At 42.5% G+C, this 22,213-nt stretch overlaps 1 protein-coding gene across 1 annotated transcript in view; it reads right to left on the bottom strand.

Moving 5' to 3' along the window:
• The window catches only part of TFAP2D (transcription factor AP-2 delta), a 47,680-nt gene that overhangs the window by 20,057 nt on the left and 5,410 nt on the right, over positions 1–22,213 (bottom strand). The window contains exons 4-6 of the mRNA XM_040599377.1: positions 14,548–14,713; positions 11,650–11,768; positions 4,234–4,375 (exon numbers count right to left, since the gene is read on the bottom strand). Coding sequence (XP_040455311.1) covers positions 4,234–4,375; positions 11,650–11,768; positions 14,548–14,713 — 427 coding nt within the window. The remainder of the gene's footprint in view (positions 1–4,233; positions 4,376–11,649; positions 11,769–14,547; positions 14,714–22,213) is intronic.

Raw genomic sequence — 22,213 nt, 5'->3', positions numbered from 1 at the left:
ATTATACATGAAAACCTGTAAAAAGCAATAACCTACTTTTTTCAAGGGGATTTCTAGGCAAAGTGGTATCTCAGAGCCTCCACTACCAATAAAACATCACCTGGGGTAGTGGCAGGGGGAGGGGCTGGCAGTTGTTTGCCGAGTTGGACTGTGACTTTGAAAAAGCAAAGAAAGATGGTTATGCTGTCTTAGGGGCCACAGATTAATAAAAGAAATCCTGGTCATTCCTACAAGGGAGGCACCTAGTGATTTGTGATAGATGGTCAGATGTTCCAGTATATGATCACGAAAAGATAAAACACTCTGTACTGGATCAGAGCAAGAGCTCATCTAGTCATGACCCTATCCCTAGCAGTGGCCAAAGCAAATGCCTCATGATGAGTACGAGAGTGGGACAAATTTGTGCCCATGGGTCTGATATATTCAAACTGAGGTGGAGCTGCCAGACATTCAAAGACCAGATGTCAGAGAGATGCTCAGCAGGTCCTGTGCATCCAGTTTCAGAGCTCCTTTTTCAGAAAACTAGCAAATCGAGTCCAGAGTCATGAGCCACATGTTGATTATTGTGGACTGGCTGTAAGCAATGCCACAATAAAATTGTTGTTCACACTATTCTGTTTTGGTCCACATAAACGTGTGGATATCTGTCACATGTAGAAGGCCTTGTGCTGTGAAACTCTTGTGATTTTTCCCAAAGGACAGTGTACCTCTCCATCAAGTGGAATTATTGATATGGCCTTCAGCAGTTCTGCATCTGTCCTAGCTGCAACATGATCAGGTTCCATCCCCTGTTGTAAAGTCACTCAGAGTCTCCCACTCCTCTGCAAGGTGAACTAATACATGCTTAAAGACCCTCTAAAACCAAGTGCCAGCTTTTTCTTTTTAATTTAATTTTATTTTTTTCTGTGTGGATTGCACAGACATGTCCTGAAGCCTTTCTAAAGAGTCTAGGGTTAACAGGCCAGTACCAACACCCTTTGGCCAGAACTATGACAATTCAGACCTTTTTTTTGAAGCATCTTCCTCTGGAGTGCCCAGATAATCATCTAAGTCGAAGGAGGTGAGTGGAAAGAAAGAGAATCATAGGAGACCTGCTTCTCCCGTTGTTTACCCCTTTCTTATTCTTTCAGCTCTTAACCAAAACTTGCTTCACTCCCATCCTGCCCTTGCTATCACTTGTGTGCAGTGCTGTATACTGGCTACACAGCCCAATCATCTCTTCTTCCCATGATAATTACGAGGCAAGTCTGATTCTTCATTGTTTAGACCATTGTATTGTTGGAATAACTTGTTGCACCAACTTATACTGTCCTAGGCAGGTTCTGAGTTAGAGAATGTGAGAGAGCATTTCCAAGAGGTTTTGGTAGGTCAGGTAGTTTGACACTATTAATGTGTTTTGTTCCATGATAGAAAATGATCCTGATTTCATTCACTGTGTTAATATCAACACATCCTCAGATGAGGTAGGGCAATGAAGACAGTGTCATCTGAAACTCAGTGACCTCTCTGTGTTAAAGAGGGCTACTGGCATCTGAAGTAGCAGTCTTTAGCCTTCACTAGCCCATGGACCACTGTTCTGTGCATGGCAGCTGAACTACTTCCACTCAGGGTGGGTGGATTGCTTGATCACAAGCTATAGATGCCATTGATAACACTGGGAGCTCCTACAGGACGCTAGACACTGCTGCACTGCAGACAGTAAAGGCTCTGTTCGGTTACCCACACATAGATATGTAGTACCCAACTCATCCATAACAACACAGTAACACAAAGAGACCTGTGTGCTTCTGGAGCAGCAGCTGGTAACCAAACCGGATAACCCAGTTCATCTCAAATGGCAGTAGGTGCCTATGTCTGGGCAACAGAATCAAGCCACTGAAGCTGGATGTCTGACTCCAGAATGGAATTTCACCTATATACTGGGAATCTTGGAAATAATTTTGTTCTTTCCCCTAGTTTTTCCTCAAGACCCCACGTGTGGAAGATCTCCTCAGTTCTGCCAAAGGCACACTTCTCAGGGCTTCTGGCTCTGTCCCACAGTGGACAGTGGCAACACACAGAGGCAATGGCACTCCGGTTCTTTCCGTAGGCAAAGCTTGCCAGGAGTTATTTTACCGTCCTGGAATCTCACTGTTGTTTTTGGTGGCAGCATAACAACGCACCACTTTTTCTGGTGCCATAACTCACAAGCACATGAGACAGGGCAATGGTGACATTACTAAATTGACAAACCTTGAGCTTACATATGCCTAGTGAATAATTGAAACTCCTGGCAAATGCCTAGAGTACTTACTATCAGACACATGGAAGCATGTCTGGGAAATACCATGCTAACATTAGCTATGTCCTGGACCCACGTCTCCTGTAGTACCTGGACAGGACCGGTCTGTGAGTCACTGTTCTCCTTCCAGGCAGGAGAGGGCAGTAGCAGCACACACATTGACCCATCTGTCCCACTCAACAAGCACTTGGACTGCAGTAGAGTACGGCCTGCCTTTGTGTTAGCGACAGACCTCTCTGCTCAGTTTGCTGGTGCTTTGAAGTGATGGAAGGGGGAAGAAAAGTAGTTTTGTTCCTTGCAAGTGCAGGATAGCAGGCTACAAGCCCAGAGTTCATGGGGGTTTGGAGTAATGCTTGCCCACAACTCCCTATCTCAGTCGGTGGTGGTGAAAAAGTAGGTATGGAGTGGTGAGAAAGGGTAGTGAGACCCTTGTGTGTCCCTCAGTGGGACAACCTTTGGAGGCTAGAGCCAGAAAAGAAGGGGGAAGTTCTGTATCTTTATCATTGAGTAAGATTTTATCGATGGGACAAATTCTCCAGCTGGGGCAACCTGCAGCCTTAACTCTTGCTTAGGTTGTGCTGCCCAGCAGGACCATCAGCTCTTACAGAGTCAGGGGGGCAGATTGTTAATGGGCTATGCAGCGATGGGGAGACACAGCTTGCAGCCAGGAGATGTTTCTTGCCAGCTGGTTTATTCTCATGTTTCTGAAAGCCTTTAGGCCCTTAAAACAAATGTGGATACAGGTAACAATAAAACCATATTCCACTTACAGTATTCCTTTTAATCTACAAGGGACTTAAGACCATGATGTGTGAGGTCTTTCGTCACCTTCATTACCAGCAAATGCCCCCTGAGCCACATGGTGCTCTGCTTATCACCCCAAAGAAGGATCACAGGCTGTAATCACAGGATTCCTAAGCCTGAGATGTTTCAATACGTGTCATCTCTGGGTCACCCGCAGGCCAAAGAGCTCTAGATACAAAAGGGACACCAAGGCCAGGGATCCTGGCAAAGCAGAAGGACGCTGGGGTACAAAGGGTAATCCTGTTGCTCGTCAACCTTCTGCCCTACTACAGGCTCATTCCTCTCTGTTGGGTATTTCCCAGACTGGATGATTTCCAGACATTTCCAGCACTGGGATGGTGGTTTGGCAGCTCAGGTTTCTGGCCTCAGCTCTCCTGCAGCCTCACTGTGTAACACTGCAGTAATCACAGGAAGAGTATGAACAAGTTCAAGGTTACCCCATGCAGGCATATCACACACCTAGTGTAGGTTTACATTGTTCCATGCAGACTATTTATTCCTGTTTCCCATAGCTCATGAAGGCTAATTCCTCCCTCATCAAGGCTAATTAACCTAGATGAAACGTTATCCTAACACAATGTTACTGCTCCAGGGTGGTGAGTGGCTCGTTTAGAGCAGTCGGGTGTCTCTGTGTGTCTTTAATGGCTTTAGCAAAGCTCCCCTGCTGGTCTGCATTGTTCCAGTGTCTTTGACTTCAGGGAAACTTGCAATTTCCATCCAGAGTGGATCTGTCCCTCTGCAAACCAGCTCTCCCTCAGCAGACTAATGATAATTATCCCACAGTAACTAGCACTTCAGTAGAAGCTTAGATCTGTTGCTCACAAACAGGAGGCAAAGCCAGTCTCTGTCCTATAGATCTTACCAGGTAATATCCCCTCCTCTCACCTAAACCAAAGCACCTGGGAAGATATATGTGCCCCCTTAGCCACAGGCAATGAGAACATAGCTACAAAAATCTCGTTGTAGTCAATAAGGTTCTTACAGCATCTCTAAAGAAGTTTGCTCTCGCTTGCTGTCAGTGAGTACTGTTGTGATAGCAGTCACCGCAGTCTCAGCTCCATACTCCCACTCCTCCCTCCCCCAGCCCCCAGATCCAAAATGGAGAAGTGACAGACAGATTTCTTTTTTAGTTTCCCCTCCCTTCTTACTTTGTCGCTAGGATCATCTTTTTCCTCGCTGTCTGCTCTTTCTGTTCCATGTGCTGTCTGGCAATGTGCTCTCCTACTGCCTTGGCAGGGAACTCTGTTTCACAGGTGTAGCCGAAATCTCTGGCCAAATGTAACGCTTCCCCTGCGGTCAAACAAAATGGGTCAGTCAGTTTTTAGGGTGGTGGTGGTGGTTGCCGTTGTTATTGTTATTATTATTATTATTGTTGTTATTGTTATGCTTACAGAATTTCTTCCGCTCTTAAAGAAACCCCAAACAATAGCAAATCACTTTTGTAGACATTTATTCCCAAGCTCAGTTACAGATCTCAGCCCCATTGGGCTCATGCTTAGTCATCAGATGGTGCCAGCTAGAAGCAAGGAAGGGTATTTCTCTCATGAGAAAATACTAGTGAAGACACTCGGGTTTAGCTCCCTCCCTTGCCACCCATGAGTACTGGGAAGTTGCTCAAGTTTTGTAAGCCTGCTTCATCATTGATATTTAAGACACAAAAATTAACAGAAGATAGGAATATATAACTCTGAAGAGCTGAGATTCAGACTTTGGTGCTTCACTTCTCTATCTCTAAATGAAGAATAGCCTTCTACCCCAGGAGGGAGCTGTAGGGGTAACATACATTTCAGCATATTTGCTTAAGGGTTAAGCCAGCAGGCATAATACAAGTGCCCCATGCTAAAGATGAGTAGACCCCAAAGTAGGGCATGAGAAACAATCCTGTGTCCAAAAATATTGCTACCAAAATTGACCAGACGAAATGAAAAGGGATGACAATGAAGATCACAATTGATGTTTTATAGGTGGGGAAAACAAGGCAAAGGGAGTACGTTGCTTGACTAGCCTTTGTGAGAAGACTGTGACAGAGGCAGGCACTGAGTATCTCCCTACCGCACCATGGAGACTGGACACTATAACCCAACTCCATGCTGGTGCCAAATGCCTCTGGAAGAACCTGCCCCCCTCCACTAGCTTAGAGAACCCAGAATTTTGTTTTAGGGTTTACTGAACACTCTGGCCTGCGTGCTGTGACTCTGACAACCTTGGTGTGGGATTTATCTGATCAAACACAGCTGCCTGGGGTGTGAACATCTGTGCCTAAGTTTTTCCCTGGTGAGAAATAGGCACTTCCAGATGACACTTGCTCTCCTCTCACTGTAGAAAGTAGAAATAGGTCAGCTACCAGAAGTGTATGTTGAAGCACATCTGCATGAGGCACTAACAGAGATGTGCTCCAGAACAGTTTTGGGGTTAGGATGCTGTGGGGTTTCTATTTTATTTTTCTTTTTTTCAGTTGTGTATTTGCTTGTCATTATGAGAAGTGGCATTGGACCCTGGCTCTTTGGAGACTAGGCTGATGCTCCAGGTGAACAATTAGGAAGGATGCAGGTACTGTCACACTTCCCTTTGAGACATGTGCAAGTGGAACTAATCTCATTAAATGTCAGTATTGATGTCTGACCTAATACTTTCAAGTCAGTGGAGACAAATTAGCACTTGAAGCATGTGTCATCCTATACTAAAGTAGAAGGCAAAAGCTGATCAGAGGAATTACAGAAAAGTAGGGGTTAGAAGTGAGCTCAGGAGATCACCTGCTGCTGAAAGCATGGCCTTAGATTAGGTTATTCATGGCCTTTGCGAGCCTAGTCTTTAACATTTCCGACCATGGAGGTTCCACAGATTTTCTGAGCAACATAATCAAATTTTTAATTATTAATTTAATTTAATTTAATCGTTAATCACCCAGAAGTGCTGATTTCTCCCTATTGACTACAATGTGACATGAGAGGACAGACACAACTGTGATAGAGATGGTGTGACAAATCCCGTCCCCAGCAGGACTGGGTCTGCTCTGCACAGACCTGGCCAAGCCAAGGAAGATGGAAACTTCCACGGGAGTAGTGGTCCTGTGCCAGGGGCAATGTGAGGCACAAAGAACAGCATGCACTGACCTCTATTCCAGACTCTATTCTCCACTTTTTCAGTTTATTGCCTCCCCTTCTATCATTGGAGTTTTTAGCAGAAAAATACCTTTTTGTTTCAACGAGCCAGTACTTTGTTTTGTGTTCATTTGAACTAATCGGATTCAAGTACTACTAAAATACATGCACTGCTCCCAAAGAATTTGTTTGCTGACGCCAATCAACAACAACTTTCGCAGCTGTAACCAATTTTACAGAAAAAAAATAAAGATTATACTCAAAAACATTTGGATTTATTTGGATTTTTTTAAACATGATTTCCCGTATGCCTAAAACCAGTAAGAAGTTAACAAGTAACCACTATCTCTGAGTTGAAAGGAGAAATGGTTTCCACTTAGTTTACAGCTTCCAGAAAAGTAAAAGAATTTTTTGGTGAAATTAAAATGGATTTCAGTGGTATGTTAACAGTGAGACAGAATGAACAGTTATATAGCTGACTGCCAGTTTTGTATTTAAAACATCTATCTCAGACTTCCTCATGGATGAGAAAGAGTACAAATTTAAGCCATAGCTTCTAAATTTTCTGTAGAGCCGCTTCAAAATTTCTACTTCAGCTACACCTTTACTCTTCCTTAAATAAAGACCTAAAGAGTAAATCAATTGTAGAAGAGCACCAGGGTTTGCTTTTCAACAAAACTCCATTAAAACACTTGATAGGTTTGTTTTCATGCCAGCATGGAAAGAAGATGAAGCTGTCATCAGGTGGAACTACCATTGTCCATACAGCTCTGTCCTGCTTCCAGTCAGACCCAAGTAGCAATATAAGGCCTATAATCACCAAATAATTTAAACATTTAGCCATTGGAAAAGCAAAACTTTATGTGATGAAATGTAGGCCTTTATTTAACATGGTCAACAACAAACTGACTGGAATTTGTTTGTGTTCACTCAATGTAAAAGAAAAAAAGGGAATGAAAAGATGAATTGTCATTCAAACTTATCTCTACAAAGATGGTGTATATTATTTACTAGAGCTGAAGAAATTATACTAAAATGTTTTGATGATCTGAGAAAATTATATAAAAATATAAAACATGCCCACTTTACCTGGAGCTAGGATTATTATTGTGATTGAATGTTAATGGGATATGAAGAGGTAAAATCATGAGCAAAAAGAAACAAAATTACTTATCTGCTTGTGGCTATAGATAGCTAAAAATGTAGATAGAAATGTACCTACTGTGTTTTGTGAGATAATAAATAAAAAATGTTTAAAATATATTTTTAAAACATATTTTTACTGGAAATGGAAAGCTGATGTACGCTACGAATGCACATTAGCAGTATGCGTATTTATTCACATAAGCACACACTTCCATATGACATACAGAGTAGGAATTCTAAATTATAACATCAAATTCTGAATAAAAATACAAACCTGGACATGAAAATACTCTGCTGAACATGATTTGTGATATCTCATTGTTGAGCTAAGATAGAATATTTAAGCCAGACCAAATGATGATTTGGTGTTTAGGAGTGGATTGTGATACACTTCTGTACATATATTATTTTTTGTTAAACTCTGTGAATAGAGGTCCCTCATATTACTGTACATAGGAAGTAAGTCTGCTTGGTGGGGAAAGTAGTTTGCACAAAATGTTGTAAAAGATGGTCTTTCTTTTTCTACATCATAATTTGGACAAACATTAATTTTAAGGGAGAATGTGGAAACGTGGAAAATGTGAACGAACCGACCTCTTTTACCTTAGATTTTCTGCCTTCTGCCCAGTTATTATTTACATCAGGGGAGATTCATAGTAAAGCAAGAAATGCCTAAAATCCCTGGCTTTTATAACCGATTGCCTTGTTTCAATCTAAATCGAATATCTCTATGTGCAATATCCCCAGCTCTTTCCTTCCGCAGAGACAAAGTATGCGTCTTGATCCTTTCTCCTCAAACCCAGCATGTGGCTTTGCAGCTATAGGCAGTGCTGCCTTTCCTATATAATTTGACAATTGACCAGAAAGCTTTGCCTGATGGAAAAGGACAGTTGCTGAAACTGAATTGGCAGCGACAACTCTGGAAAGCCTCAGCGGAGAGACCAGCCGCGTACCTTGACAGGTTTCTGTGGGCAGGTGCATGGAGCAGCATGTATGTCTCCTGGGTCTAGCAAGAGTGAGAGATGCTCCTATGCAGAGTGAAGGCAGAAGTTGCATCCCAGGAGAGGGACACTCAGCGTCTGAATCTCCTACTCTCTCCTCCTCCGGATGCTCTACCCAGCAGAAATGCTACCCAGGGGGAGGAGGGAGAGGCTGGAGGTGGAGGGAAAGTTTTTTCTATTTGTAGGGTGAGAAGGGAGGAGGAACAAATGGAAAGACATTTAAACAAAGGTTGGTGGGGGAGAAGTGTGACAGTTGATAGCACGGTGAAAAAAGTAACAGCTGACCTATTTTTCTCAAGAGTTTTGGTCCCCAAATGATGAATGCCATCAATTCTGTGTCCTGGAAATTTAGTGTCTTAATTAGGTTTGACAGAAAAACAAACTCCAGACTTTTTTATAAGTGCTTTTTATGGTTGGGTTTGGGGGTTTTTTTTGTAAAAAAATTTGGTGGTTTTAAAATAATTCATGCATTGATTTTACCTGCATCTGCAATTACATTCATGCTATATCTCTACCTTATAAGTGACCTGTCCAAACAGAAGTGGACATCTCTCCCCAAATCATTTCTTGCTCCCACTTGTGAAGCTTTTGACTCCTTTGAGCCAGCAGTAAGGCTTAGCCTTGGCAATGCTAGCATTTAATGGAGGAGCCTTTATTGTATCAGCTAAAATATAGGAATTTTCCTTTTAGAGCTGGTAAGAAAAATGACCTTTCCCTTCATCTAATCTAGGCACTAGAGGGCATCCCTCACCTACGGGTTTGCACGAAGATCTGTCCCGTACCGCTGGGGAGAGTCCTGCCACGCTGAGTTCATTCTCCCAGTCTGTCTTTCCACCCATTGTGCCGATTTATGTGGATGGCAATGTAAAGAGAGATGAGCTGTTCAAAGAATCCCTACTTCGGGTCCTAGAAGTCCCTACCTAGACACTAAAGATGCAACCTGACCAAAACAAGAATAATAGTAAACACTCAGCAGCCACACTGAACCCCACATTAAGTAAGTTTGTAGAAAACAAGGGGCAACAGAATAATTTTCATGAAGTCTGGATGTTTACATGTCCATGCAGCCTAGACATTCATTGCAGTTCCTCTGCTGGACTTAGCAGCACTCCCCCAAACTCAATTATTTTAGTCTGTTTTAGAGAAAGAGAAGTATTAGTCATGCCAGAGACTTTTGAGATGGCTTTGGTCAATATACCTAATCATCGTACAACTAATTTTGTCTTTTTGTAGCTTAAACAGATATTCCAGAGGTTGAGCATATTCCTGCCTTACAGAGATTAATTAAAGGCCTCGATACATTGAAGACTGTGAACATTTTTAGTAATAATAAACTTAGAACCATTTGAAGTAATCAAAAATGACACAATCCTGGCTCCTTATGAGAAGAAGTCCACACAGTGCACCTGATATTTAGGGATTTAATAAGACCAAAAAATCATGATGTCAATTTCTGTATTGATGTCACACAGAAAAAGCCGATATTATTTTCTTCATGTCCTCTAAAACCCAGAATAAACCTGTGTCTTTGTATTCTAATTCTTAAAGCAGCAGGAGCCAATGAAGGATGGGGTTCCTTGGGGAAACTGTGCTATGAGTTAGTACCACCTGGGAGTATTATCTGCATGTCCAAAGGGAGGAAGTTTATACCACAAAGAGTTCAAGTAGCACTGCCAAGTTTGGCCAAGGATTTGTCACACAGACAGAAAATGAGCTTCATTTTGTTTTCCGTTGGAACGTTAACGCACATGGTGGTGAATTTCCCAGAAATTCCAGTGGAAAAAAATTCATCATTAGCATGTCTAGGCAAATAGGTCTCTGTCAAAGTGAGCTCAGTCTCAGTATATGTCTTTAGGACTCAAAGTAAGGCGGTCTAAGAACAAAAGCATTACCATGGGCTTGATAATAGGTTTGATATTGGCTTTGAGTAAAGGGCAGGGAGGCAAGAACAGCTCCATCCCTGGGAACGAGGAATCTAATTCTGACTTACAGTAGAGGTACTTTACCATCAGTACCAGGCTAGCAGTTGAAAGAGGGCTTCCTCACTCTCAGTCTCTCGTGATGAATGAGTAACTGGCCATATAGCTCTGTTTATTCTTCCCTGCTAAGCCCTGAGATGTATGAAGGACTGTGAAGGTAGGAACAGTCTTTGCGCCTCTAAACTGGTATTTTTTCCAAGACTGTAACTCCATTACAGCTTTCTCTTTATTACAAGCAGGTGTGATAAGGACACACCTGTATTTCAGAGCAGCCCCACCGTAGTTCTGTGTGTTCAGTGGCCCCTGAGAACCTTTGCCCCTCCTCCTAGATGCTGAAAAACCTCTGTTGTTGTGCATTCAGCACTCCATTGCCTTGTGGAGTCTCCATCCATTGAGATAATAGAAACCTCAATAGACAAGGCCCTGAGCAACCTCTCCTAATTGACCCTGCTTTGAGCAGGAGGATTGGACTAGAGGATGGCCAGAGGTCCCTTCCAGCCTCAACCTTTCCATAATTCTGTGATTCTGTGGTAATATGTGCTGAGAACTCAGCCTACTTGGCTAGATCTGTATGGACCTTTCAGGTTATGATCCTAGAAGGTGTTGACCTTTAGGATGAGCTGAGTGCTCTCAACATCAAGGAGGAGGGATCTGAAATTCCCAGAGCTGCTACTTGCAGCTAGACAACAAACTGAGTACTTAGTGGATTCACCCAGAATAGAAGAGATTCAGGTAGAGTTTCTTCCCTTTGCCTGAGGGGTTTGAACCTACATCTCCCTGCTGAAGGTTTGAAGAGCCTCGCAGTATTTGGTGAATGATATTTAAACAACAAATAAAGGCCAAGAAAGTATCTCCTGGGCCTCTCTAGAGTTTATCTGAAAACAGATTTCATTCATTTATGTGTGGGGGGAAAAGGCTTGTCTAAATATTATGCCTTCTTATGGGAGAAAAAAATAAATCACATTTTTGGATCAGCTCCAGGAAATTCACAAGTTTTTTAAAAAAGGAGGATAAACAAACCTACTTGTAGAGTTGGTATAAGACATTCATCTCACTCACAAGAACACTTGGATCATCGATTTGTAAGTCAGATCCCAGCACAAAAAACCACAGATCAATGCTGATGAAACTTCAGGACCAAATCACTTGCTGGGAGCCAAGACGTCTCAGAGTGAACTTCCATTTTGCCACTCATTCTGACTGTGGCTTTAGGCACACCAGTTCTCCTCTTTGTACAAAATACAGATTATGATATCTAACACTGTGGCCAAAAAGTGTTGCATACAAGGAAACATTTTAATTATGTTTATATTATATTGCAATATTATAAACCCTACCTTCTACCAAAGAAGTCAAGAGTGTGACATTTGCTGCTTTTCTTCTTCCTGCAGGCAAATTCAGTCCCAGTCTGTCTAATTTTTCTCGCAAGCAGCGTCCTCCATTCTTGGATTTTGCTCTATTGTGAGAGAACAGTAGGAGAGAGAAACTTGTCTTTATTCTGCACTTTTTCCCCCATGTTAATCGATGCCTAGAAATTGTATACAGGTTAGTGACAAATGTGTGGGGTAATGCCTGCACTAATGACAACAATGGAAAATCTTGCAGAGCTGTACTCTGAACATCCTGCTCGCCTTGTACAAGTCTTTCATGTTGGTCCTTTGACAATGTTAGACATTACAATGCCTGTCACAGGGGCATCAGATCCTCAGACAGCTTTCCACCTAGTGGAACCTGTGGTCCTGAATTGGGCACAGAGCCTGGGATTGCAATGACTGAATATAAATACTAACAGTGCAGTCGCTTATATCTGATTTAACCACCCCAAGCTCCAAAGACAATCAAGAGAGAAACATGCACTTCTAGCACAATTAAACAGATATCTAGAAAGAAAGGGCTTTAGCCATCTATCCCACCTGGCTATAGGAGGAAGCCAGATAGCTACTCAAATGTAGATGTCTACATGGAACTCAGCTCTAGCGATCCCTCTATGATTTATGTGGAGACCTGGGTACTTAGAAATGTAGGCTACGAAGCCCAGTACTTGCAAGGAAGAAGGATAAGGCAATAGGAAATGCTGAAAGCCAAAATCCCAGCCATTGCTGGTTACCCACGCCCCTATCCCAAATGCCTACGTTACTTTGCTCTCAGAAAATGGTTCCTGGTGCATCCCACACCTGCTTTTCTGCAGTGTCTCAGCGTTTGAAATATCTGAGACATGCCCACTTGCACAGAAGATGTAGGTTCAATTTCTTCCTCAGCCTGAGGGAATTTTAACCTGTGTCCTTTAGGCACATGCAGCAGCCAGCTGGCAGGGAATTACTGGTGTTAAAATGCTTAAACATCAAACAGTGACTGCAACCCAGATCTCTCCCATCCCAAATGAATTACCTGGTCATTAAGTGATAAAGCCATCACTACAATTACACATTTGCTTTTGTCCAACAAATATTTAATTAACCCCAATGGAGGTTGAGGGGCTTTCATCTTAGAATTATTAAGCTATTATGATTATTAAGCATGCTTAACTGGGTGTTCTGAGGTGCAGGTTCAAGTTCCTTCAGGCCGAGGAAGGAATCAAACTTGGAATACCACCATTTGGATAACCGTTTTTACACAGTGAGAGATACCACAACATTGGCCATGTTGTACATCAGGAAATGGCTTCTGAGAACACTTTATTCTGAAGAAAAGCTAGTTGGGAAAACACCTAGACAGTGACTGCTGACAGGGTGCAAAACCCACCCTGCTAGGGCTCTGGCAAACCGTGAATGGGATTTAGTTTTGCTACATCTCTGCTGGTCAACTACAGAGTGAGTCTTTTCTCTAGTTGTCACACCAACAGGTATAGCCTGACCAAATCTATTCATTTACACTCTCTGCTTTGTAAAGCAGAATTAGCGTAGCCAGGCTGCTGGCTGGGACCAGTCCCTGGCTTTTGCTAACTCCTGAACCGTGCCCAGGGTTGATTTGAAAGAGTGATACTTGGTCTGGGCCAAAAATCGATGGGGATTATTCTAGCATTTTAACAGAAGAAAGAAATTGGCCTCCGTGTTCGGGCTGATGTCCTTGCATTCTTCATAGCTTGCACTAGTGTTGAAGTCTGCGGTATAAGTATTTAAAGCATATATTCCTCTGACTATTAGCTGAAGGCCTCTGCAGGGTGAAGCAATAATGGAAGAAAATTTTTGGGGATGTAGATTTTGGATGTCAGTGCCTATAGAGGCAGTTAAATGGGGCTCATGCCCCGAAACAATTTTAAGATTTGATGATCTGTAGTCATTACTCTGCAAGATGGCTCGAGACAGCTCTTGGAGTACTACATAGCTTAGAATATCGCAAGCTGGTTAAAATGACTTTCAGTATAAGCAGGAGGATCAGTGTGGCCTTCAGTGACAGCAGCGCAATAGCCCATGACTTTCCAGCTAGTTTTGATCAAAGGGCATTCAAGTAGCTTGTGCCATCTAAGCTGACGCCTCAGGGACATTGCGACTTACATATGCCTGGCTGAATTACAGCCGCCTCCTTGTTCTCCACTTGCAAGGTGGGACACAGACTGCCTCTTCCCTCCTTTCTGCTGTGGCTCTCTGGAGGTGGCTGCTCTGGTCCGTGAAGGGTCAGAGGCAAAACTGTACCTAATTACTTCCCTCCAGTATCTCATAGGATAAGGAGAGCAATAAAATCAGCATATTCTGTCTTTTCTGTACTCAAAAGGCATGCGAAGGAGAAAGGAAGAAAAAGGCATCCCTGCGCTCCATGGTTTAGTTTTCTATTGAGCGAGGGCTGTAACTACATTCGGTAAAACAATTTACTTTTAAATAGTTTCTCAAGAAGAAGTAAGATTTGTAGCTCTGGTGAAATTTTCTGCACATTAAGGGCTTTTCCTGTTTTGGTTGGGTTTTTGTTTTTTTGTTTTTTTTAAAAAAAAACAAATCATTCAAAACAAAGCAAAGCAACACCTATCAGTCTCCGATGAATAAATGAACTGAGAGGGTAAAAAAAATGAATGAGTTCACTGAAAAATGCAAACCTTCTGTGAAAAACATCAACACAGTCTTCATTTTTCGTATTTATTGAAAATTTCCCTAGAAATAGTTTTCACCCCCAGTCCATCTCCTGTTTTCCCACATGGTGACCACCTATCCAAGTAAGGAAAGGGAACAAAACCTATTTGTAGAAAACCCAATTACAGAAATTACAGCACTGTCTAGGACTTGTTATTCTCACCTTCAACTTACCTTCTCAAAATACCTCCTAAGAGGGAAGCATTGAGGCATTCTGGTGGTGAAAGGCGCCTCTTCACCTCTGCAATGGTCACTTTGTACTTGGAAGTGGAGCTGAGCAGGGATAAGCGACCAGGAACAGAGCAGAACAGGTCGGTGGGGTTAACAACACAGGTGCCACCTACAAAACAACAGATGATTTAGGCTGGGAAGACCTCTTGTTTTGACAAGCTCAGTCATGAAGAAAAATTCTGTTGTTCACTTGGGGCTGGTTTTGCTATTGTTTTTGTTAGGGTTTGGGGCTTTTTTTAGGGGTGTGTTGTTTGTTGTTTTTTTTTTTTTTTTTACATTGTATCACATTGTTGCTTTGAGAAGATGAATGCATCAAAATTTCAGCCTGGGAAAAGTGAGTTATTAGATCTCATAAGCTTTATAGTCAAATTAGATCATTATGGCTCTTTGATATAACTTGATTTTATGCTCAGTACAAATTACATAATATCATTGCAAGACTCTTGAACTGAGTATGATTAACAACATAAGATTGAATCGGATTCAGGTATCATTCACAATTTTAAAAAATGCAGTTGGGGAAAAATGTAGGACGTTGGCCCTGCCGGGAAATGTTCATTTTAACTCTCATAGCAGTGTTTAGGATTACAAAGATGCACCGGCACTATAGGTTTGCAGAGATTTGCAGCTAGAACGGCTTTCCACACCTTTGAACCCTCGCATACTCCTTCTAAAGTTAGGTCAAATCCTCAGCTGATATGAATGATTGAAATCTATTGAGCTACATCAGTTTATCTCAGGTTAGTTCTAGAATTATTTATTGAAAATGGCGATTACTTGGCCTGGGTCTAAAACTGCTGAATGATGACCAAATCTTTCAATGAAGCCTGTGATCAATACCTCCTCAGGCAAAATTGAGCTTTTAACTTAAAGTTAATATGAGAGAGAGCAAGAGAGAAAACTTTCTCTGCAACTGATCCAAGAGGATAGAACAAACTCCCAGGGCAAAAAAACAGCCAACCAAACATCCTGAGGACTAACACATATTTAATCACCAAGTGCAAAACACTTTTCCTTGACCTGCCTTCTCCAACCTGACTACAATAAAAATCTCTGTGGAAGAAATAAATCTTACCACTGCATGCACAATTCTTCCCTGAGGGATATATGAGAAAAAAGAATGAGCTGCATATGACAGTGATATAAATATCATAGAATTCAATGCACTACTACTAGAAGGAGTTCAGATGATTTATGTGAGGATGATGATACAAAGACCTTCTTAGAGCAGAATGAAACTGTGCTCATCATTCAAGCTTAAAAGAAAGATACTGTATTTTTTAAGCTACCAGAATTTCTTCTTTCCTGCAAACACCTTATTTTTTTGCACAAAACTCCATCTTTTTTGCACTGCAAGAGCTCACTTCATTATGCTTAAAAATTTTAGTTTGCAATCTAAATTCTGTAGTGTGAATAGAATAGAATGGAATGGAACAGAATGGAATGGAATGGAATAGAAAACAATAGTTCACTTTAGGCAAGATCTTAACACCTTTATTTTCTTCCACATGTAAACCTTCTTAAAATTAAGGTGACTATGTGTGTTCCAGTTTTAGCAGAGACAGAGGAATATAACTGAAGGACGAAACTTAAAGGCAGACTATTGCTTGCTTGCATAAGGCAAACAGAATTTCTTTCCAAATATTTCAGCTCTTGAAGGTATATTTAAACATTTGTGCTGACAGCAACACCAGAAAATAACATCTCTTGGTATAAATCCCAGATGGGTGAGATCCTGACTCAGTACAGCAGGGTATTTTATTCCTTTTCTAATTATGTTACAGGAAAGTTATTAGTGTCCACATCTCAGACAGAATATAGAGGCAAACCGTGCATCGCCAAACGTATATATACAACAAGGGCACTTATGCACATTTTTGCACAGCTCAAAGCTACAGTTCATGAGCTCATATGCTCAAATGCAGAAGTCTGGTGCCACATGCCTAAAATGTTCTTGTTTTTTTGTTGTTTTGGTGTTTGGGTTTGTTGTTTGTTTGGTGGTGGGTTTTTTTCTTCATATCTGAGGCAAGGCTGTAAAGAAACCTATAAATATTTTCAATCAACATTTTCAAACTTCTGGTCTGTCAGGTACATTTGTGAAGAGTGTTAGCACTGAGTAGATTTGTTTGTTTGGCATCTTCTGCCACGCAGTACATATGCACACGTGTACATACACACGTCTCGAGAAAACAGTAGCAATGTGTACATATTTATTTACTTCAATAAGTCTGTAAATTTTATAATGAGCGAGACTGTACAGAAATCAGTGTCATATTAAAGTGTATCTTCTTGCCAGGTTAAGCCAGTATGTGCACCATTTATGCCAGATAAATAATTGTTCCTTTAATCCAAAAACCTGTTACCCTGCAGCTGCTCCTACTCTAACCAGAATTTACTGGAACACTTCTCATTACTATCAAATAGAAGATTGTTTACCCTCTACAATATTTTAAAACATCACGCCTATGCAACCTGATCTTAAAGAAAGCAATTCTAGGTAAGCCAGGTATGGGTTAAAAGTAAAAGAAAACAACAAGCCTAAGTAATTTGCTTTCCAGAATCATGGAGAACAAGTTGCAAATTACAAGAAGGTAAATCTGTTGCATATAATTACTTCACCATATTAATTATTCATTGACACAGCAACAGAGAGTGGTGTGGTGCTTTCTAGATGAAGCTATGTCTTTGTCACAAACTGCGTGCAGTTTTGAAGGCACAGCTCTCCTACCATAAACACCACCTCGAAGAAGAGATGGATGAAGTCCTGGCCTTTACACTAGGTGGTAAACAGAAAAAGGCATGACAGTAAGCAAAGGGAGGGCTGCTGGGAAGAGAAAGGAAAGGGTAAATGCAACCACACTGGAAGATGAAGGGTTAGGTTTCTTGCCAAGCACACACTTTTTAGTGTGTTCCTTCCCCAGTGTTCTGATCATGCATTGGAGCAGACAAATGATTTGTGAAGAAGTGCATCTCAATGGGGAGAGGGCAAGGTATGTTTTAAGTTGTGCTAAACAACAGTGGCAACAATGATCTTTTCTTTCCTGTCCACCCAACACCACTGTAGGTGCTGTTGGAAATGCCAGTCCTTGCTCAATTGCCAAGCCAGCCTTGTCGAAACAGGGTGTTTGAGAGGTGGGATGCTAACAGATACCAGCTGAACAAGCAGGACAAAATACCTTCAAAAATAGAATGGAAATAATGCCTTTCATGAGTCTAGCAGTCCAGCCTGGAGATCTCTACTCCTCTTAGCAGCTTTTACTTGTTTTAGCGATCTTTACAGACTGGCTTCTGGTACATAAGACCCCATCAGCTCATCAGATGAAGAGCCGCACACATAGCCACTGCAAAGTAATGTGCCCACCAGTGCACATAAAGATGGAAAAACTGTGGCCATTGCTCCCTGGCTGGTTACCCACACCACTGGTCCTACTGCAAGGCTAGGAGAAAGAAAAGGAGAGCAGGCAGAAGGGGAGATAGCTGGCTGGATCATCCAGCAGATTGCCTCAGCAATTTTGTGCTTCGAGTACCACATGAAATGGGCCTGTGAATGTTAAAAAGACTGTTTTTAGGACAACTGTTTATACCCACAGGGAAGTGATTACGTGGTCTGGCCTGACATCATCTGTTGCCATAAGGTACTGTGTTAGAGATGACTGTAAATGGTGATTGTTGCACTCTTACAGCCACAGAGGTCTAAAGACACAAGCAAGCAAGATTTAGACAAGGGTGAAAAATCTTTTATAGTGCAACTGATAGATTAGGAAAAAAAAAAAAAAGGAAAGAAAGAAGGGAAGATTTGAGGCACACAAACCCTTCTTCAGGGCTTCTCTTTCATTCAACTCTATTCAATTGCTTCTTTCTTCATGACAGAGTCCTACCCTCTGATCTGTTACCTTCATGTTGGTTTCAACAAATATGATTGTTCAAAAGGAAAAAGATGGGTGAGGAAGAGATATACTTTGTGCAGCAGACCACACTTGGGCGAAAGACCCAGGACCCAATGCTGCTGTATACTGTATCGCCCCAGCCACCAGGTCACCTCAGGAGGTTATATATAACCTCATCTAGCTGAAGGTGTCCCTGCTCATTGCAGGGGGTTGGACCAGATGACCTTTAAAGGTCCCTTCCAACCCAAACTATTCTATCAACCTTTTCTATTCTATGATTATTGTCAAGTGGTCTGAAGGAGAGGTATAATGAAAGACTATTTTCATTTTTGCTAGCTTACTTTTGGGGCCCAATCCTTTTCCCTCTGACTGCTTCATGCTCATCACAACATACTCCTTTGTGTGAACTGTGCTTTTGCTTTGTTTCCCAAGCCTAGAATGAACAAAAGTTAGGCCATGTGATACTGAGAAAGGTAGTTACAGCAAACATGGAAAGAGTGTTTCCTCTTCCTTATTTCTGTCTCCCCATCAAATAGCACAAGTCAGTACAAAATGCCAACACAAGCTGATGATGGGTTGTGTAGATGACAGCAGCAAGAACAACAGAGCCATACTCTAACCCAACAGTCTTGTCAACACAATGAAAATCCCAATAACACATGATGTGAAAAAAGCTTGGTCTGTTTTGATTGTAGGTTACTCTTTGTATAGATGAAGAGGACAATAGGGTGGCTGGAGTGCAATGATTTATTCTGATTTAGTTATGTGCTTGGGCACCTGCTGAAATGTAAGTCTCTCTGATGCACTCAGAGTTAAATATTTGTGCATCTTTTAATTGACAAAATCCGTATTCTTACATATTTTATGCTTCTCATAAGTAATGTTATTGCTTCATTAGGCATGAGAAAGACAAATACCTGTTGACATCAATGAATGATTTTTACACTTTAAGTACAAACATTTTTTTTAATGCAGGTCTCTAATTTTGTATAGATACACACACCCTTACACTCTGCATGGTCATTTCTTATTTGTTAATCATAACAGCTGCAATATGATGGGTATTTTACGTTCATTCAAGATAAGGTAATCCCTTTCTCCAAGATATTAATCCATAAATATAATGCACTTATGGAAAGAAACATCATAATAAACTGGTGACAACAGTGCAGAAGTACTGTGACAACAGTGCAGAAGTACTGTTTATTTTGTTTTTCAGGATTTACATGTTTGTGTGCTTGTGTACATTATTAAGTATAAGCACGCCTGAGTGCCTACAGATTAATCTTACATAAAATATTAATAACATGCTATGCTTTTTATTAGTCTATTATTTATATCTACAGGTGTTGTTAGTGGGAGTCTTCAGCTTATAGTATATTTTCTGTTCTGTTCTGAAATTCTGGCAAGTTTACAGTACATTACAAAATTAAAAAATGAAAATCTTCTTCTCCTTAGCCTTTTTTTCCCCTAGTAAGTAGCAAATCTAAGCAAGCAGTGAACAGTATAGAGTTTATTTAGTACTATTTAATCCTGTGTTCAGTTCCAAAAAGTCAATAAGCAATTTAAAATATTCTCCAAATTATTCTCACTTGACCCATTCATCAGTCTCTGGAGCTAAATGTTCAAAATTCTAAAACTCATCAATATTTGTCAGGAAAAATGTAAGTGCTGCTTTGTTTATCGCTTATTGTTACAGTTTTTCTTAAGTTAAAAAACTTAGCATCATGTATGTAGTCTTGTAAACCAGCTCGTTCCATGAATGTAATTCTGAGATAATATCCCTCACTACAACATTCATGCTAAGAAAACAAAATCATGCCTGCATGCACAAAACATATTTGTTTGTTTGTTTGCTTATAATATTAACCAGAAAATTCAGCAGGACTGAGGGGATGGTTAGCCGTTTTTAAGACCAGTCTCTTACCTACATGACGTTTATAAGGCTAGTAAGAGTGTTAAGGGTTTTAAGTGTAAGCAGTGTTAAAAAAATAACTGGGGAGAAGCCAGGTATTATGGTGGGAAACAGAATAGCATAAACAAGGGGGGTTGTTACAGGAATTCAGCTTTAAAGACTATATGAACATGCAAAAGGATGTTAAATCTCAGGCACCCAGGACCAGCCCTCCGTGACTGAGACGGCACCGACAGAAGCACAGAAGCACTTGTACAGTTCCTGGGGTGAAGGATAGGACCCAAAACAGAGCCAAAAGAAAATAAACCTACTGCTTTTCTCTTTCCTATGTACAAGCCATAAGAACTCAGCACTTTTGAATCCCTTTACTGGGCCCTCCCTGAGCCAGCGTTTGGGAAAATTACTGGATGGTGTAGGTGAACTTGTGGGGCTGCAGGACGAAGGCTTGAGCAGGCTGTGCATGGTGTGGGTTGTGTGTGCAAAGGAGGGATGAGGGGCTGAGGCTCTGCCCCTGGTGTCCCACGAGTGGGGTCTGCATGGGGCCGAGGAAATGGTGTTGAGAGTGGGGGAGCTGTGCTCGTCGCAGGAGGCACTGGCAGGTTGCGTGTGGTGTGTGCGTGTCGGGTGCCCACTTGTGTTGTGCTTCGACACACTTTGCTCCCTGCGTGCGTGCCTGAGTTTGCGGGGTGCCAGGAACTGCTCGGTGTGGTGTGCATGGCTCTGAAATCGACACAGAGGCAGGCCAAGCTGGGACTGTGTGGGTCACGACAACCCACAGCTCGGAACGGAGCAAAGAAAAACACAGCGTACACAATCTCTACCCCAGCAGGAGGGGGGAGCAGCACAGACCCCAAAGTGGGTGAGATCCCCACCCAGGAGCTTTCCATCGCCTCTCTATGCCCAAGCCTGGAACATCCCTTTGCAGCTCAACAAGGCAAACCAACCAACCAACCCAAAACCCATTAAAAAAAAAAACACAAAACAACAACAAAACCAAACTAAAGAGAAAGCAGCCTAACCCTCAGTCTCACGTCTCTTCCCCAAACTTCTCCCAAAGGTCTGGCTGGTGCAGGACCCGGAGGGCGGCTCCGCTCCGCCCCCCCCCCCCCCCCGGCCCGGCGGCGCGCTCGGTGCCCGGCAGAGCCCGCTCTGGACGGCTGCTCAGCCCCCTCCGGCCCCTTCCCCAGCACCAACTCCGGCCCCCTGAAAGTCGCCGACCGATTTGGCTTTAGTCGGCTGGAGATTATCTCAGCTGGAACCGCGAGAGCCATTAATTAAGCCAGCTATTTAGGGTTTTAATGCGATTTAAATTGGCCCTTGGAATAGAAAAGAAAAAAGACAACAGTGCTAATGACAGTGCATTAGGATCGGAACACAATGACGGGCTATTACAAGAGTCCCGAGGCTCTTGTAAGGTTCAGAAGAGCCGGGCGAAGGAAGGGAAGAGGACAACAAAGGGAAGACGAGGAGGAGAGCTGCCCTGCTCTCGGTGGGCTCCCGGCCGGGCACGGGGAGATGGCTGGAGCGCGGGGACCCCCGGCCGCCGCCCCGGGACCGCCCGGCGCTGCCCAGCGGGAAGGAGAGCTGCCCTGCCCCTCCCCTCCCCCGCGGCAGGGGGCAGGGCCGGAGGGGGCCAGGGGCGGCCAGGGGGTCCTCAGTCACCCTGCGAGGTCACTCTGGCAGGTAACTCCAGTCAGGCCAGGTAACTCCAGTCAGTTTGGCAGAGCAGGGGATAGCAAGGTGAAGGGGATGGCCCCTCTGCCCGTTCCTGCATCCCGGGATGCCTGGAGGAGCCCGCGGTGGTGGT

Source organism: Falco naumanni, chromosome 6 (genome assembly GCF_017639655.2).
Source record: "Falco naumanni isolate bFalNau1 chromosome 6, bFalNau1.pat, whole genome shotgun sequence".
Classification (NCBI taxonomy): Eukaryota; Metazoa; Chordata; class Aves; order Falconiformes; family Falconidae; genus Falco; species Falco naumanni.
This window is presented reverse-complemented; position numbering and strand designations above follow the sequence as displayed.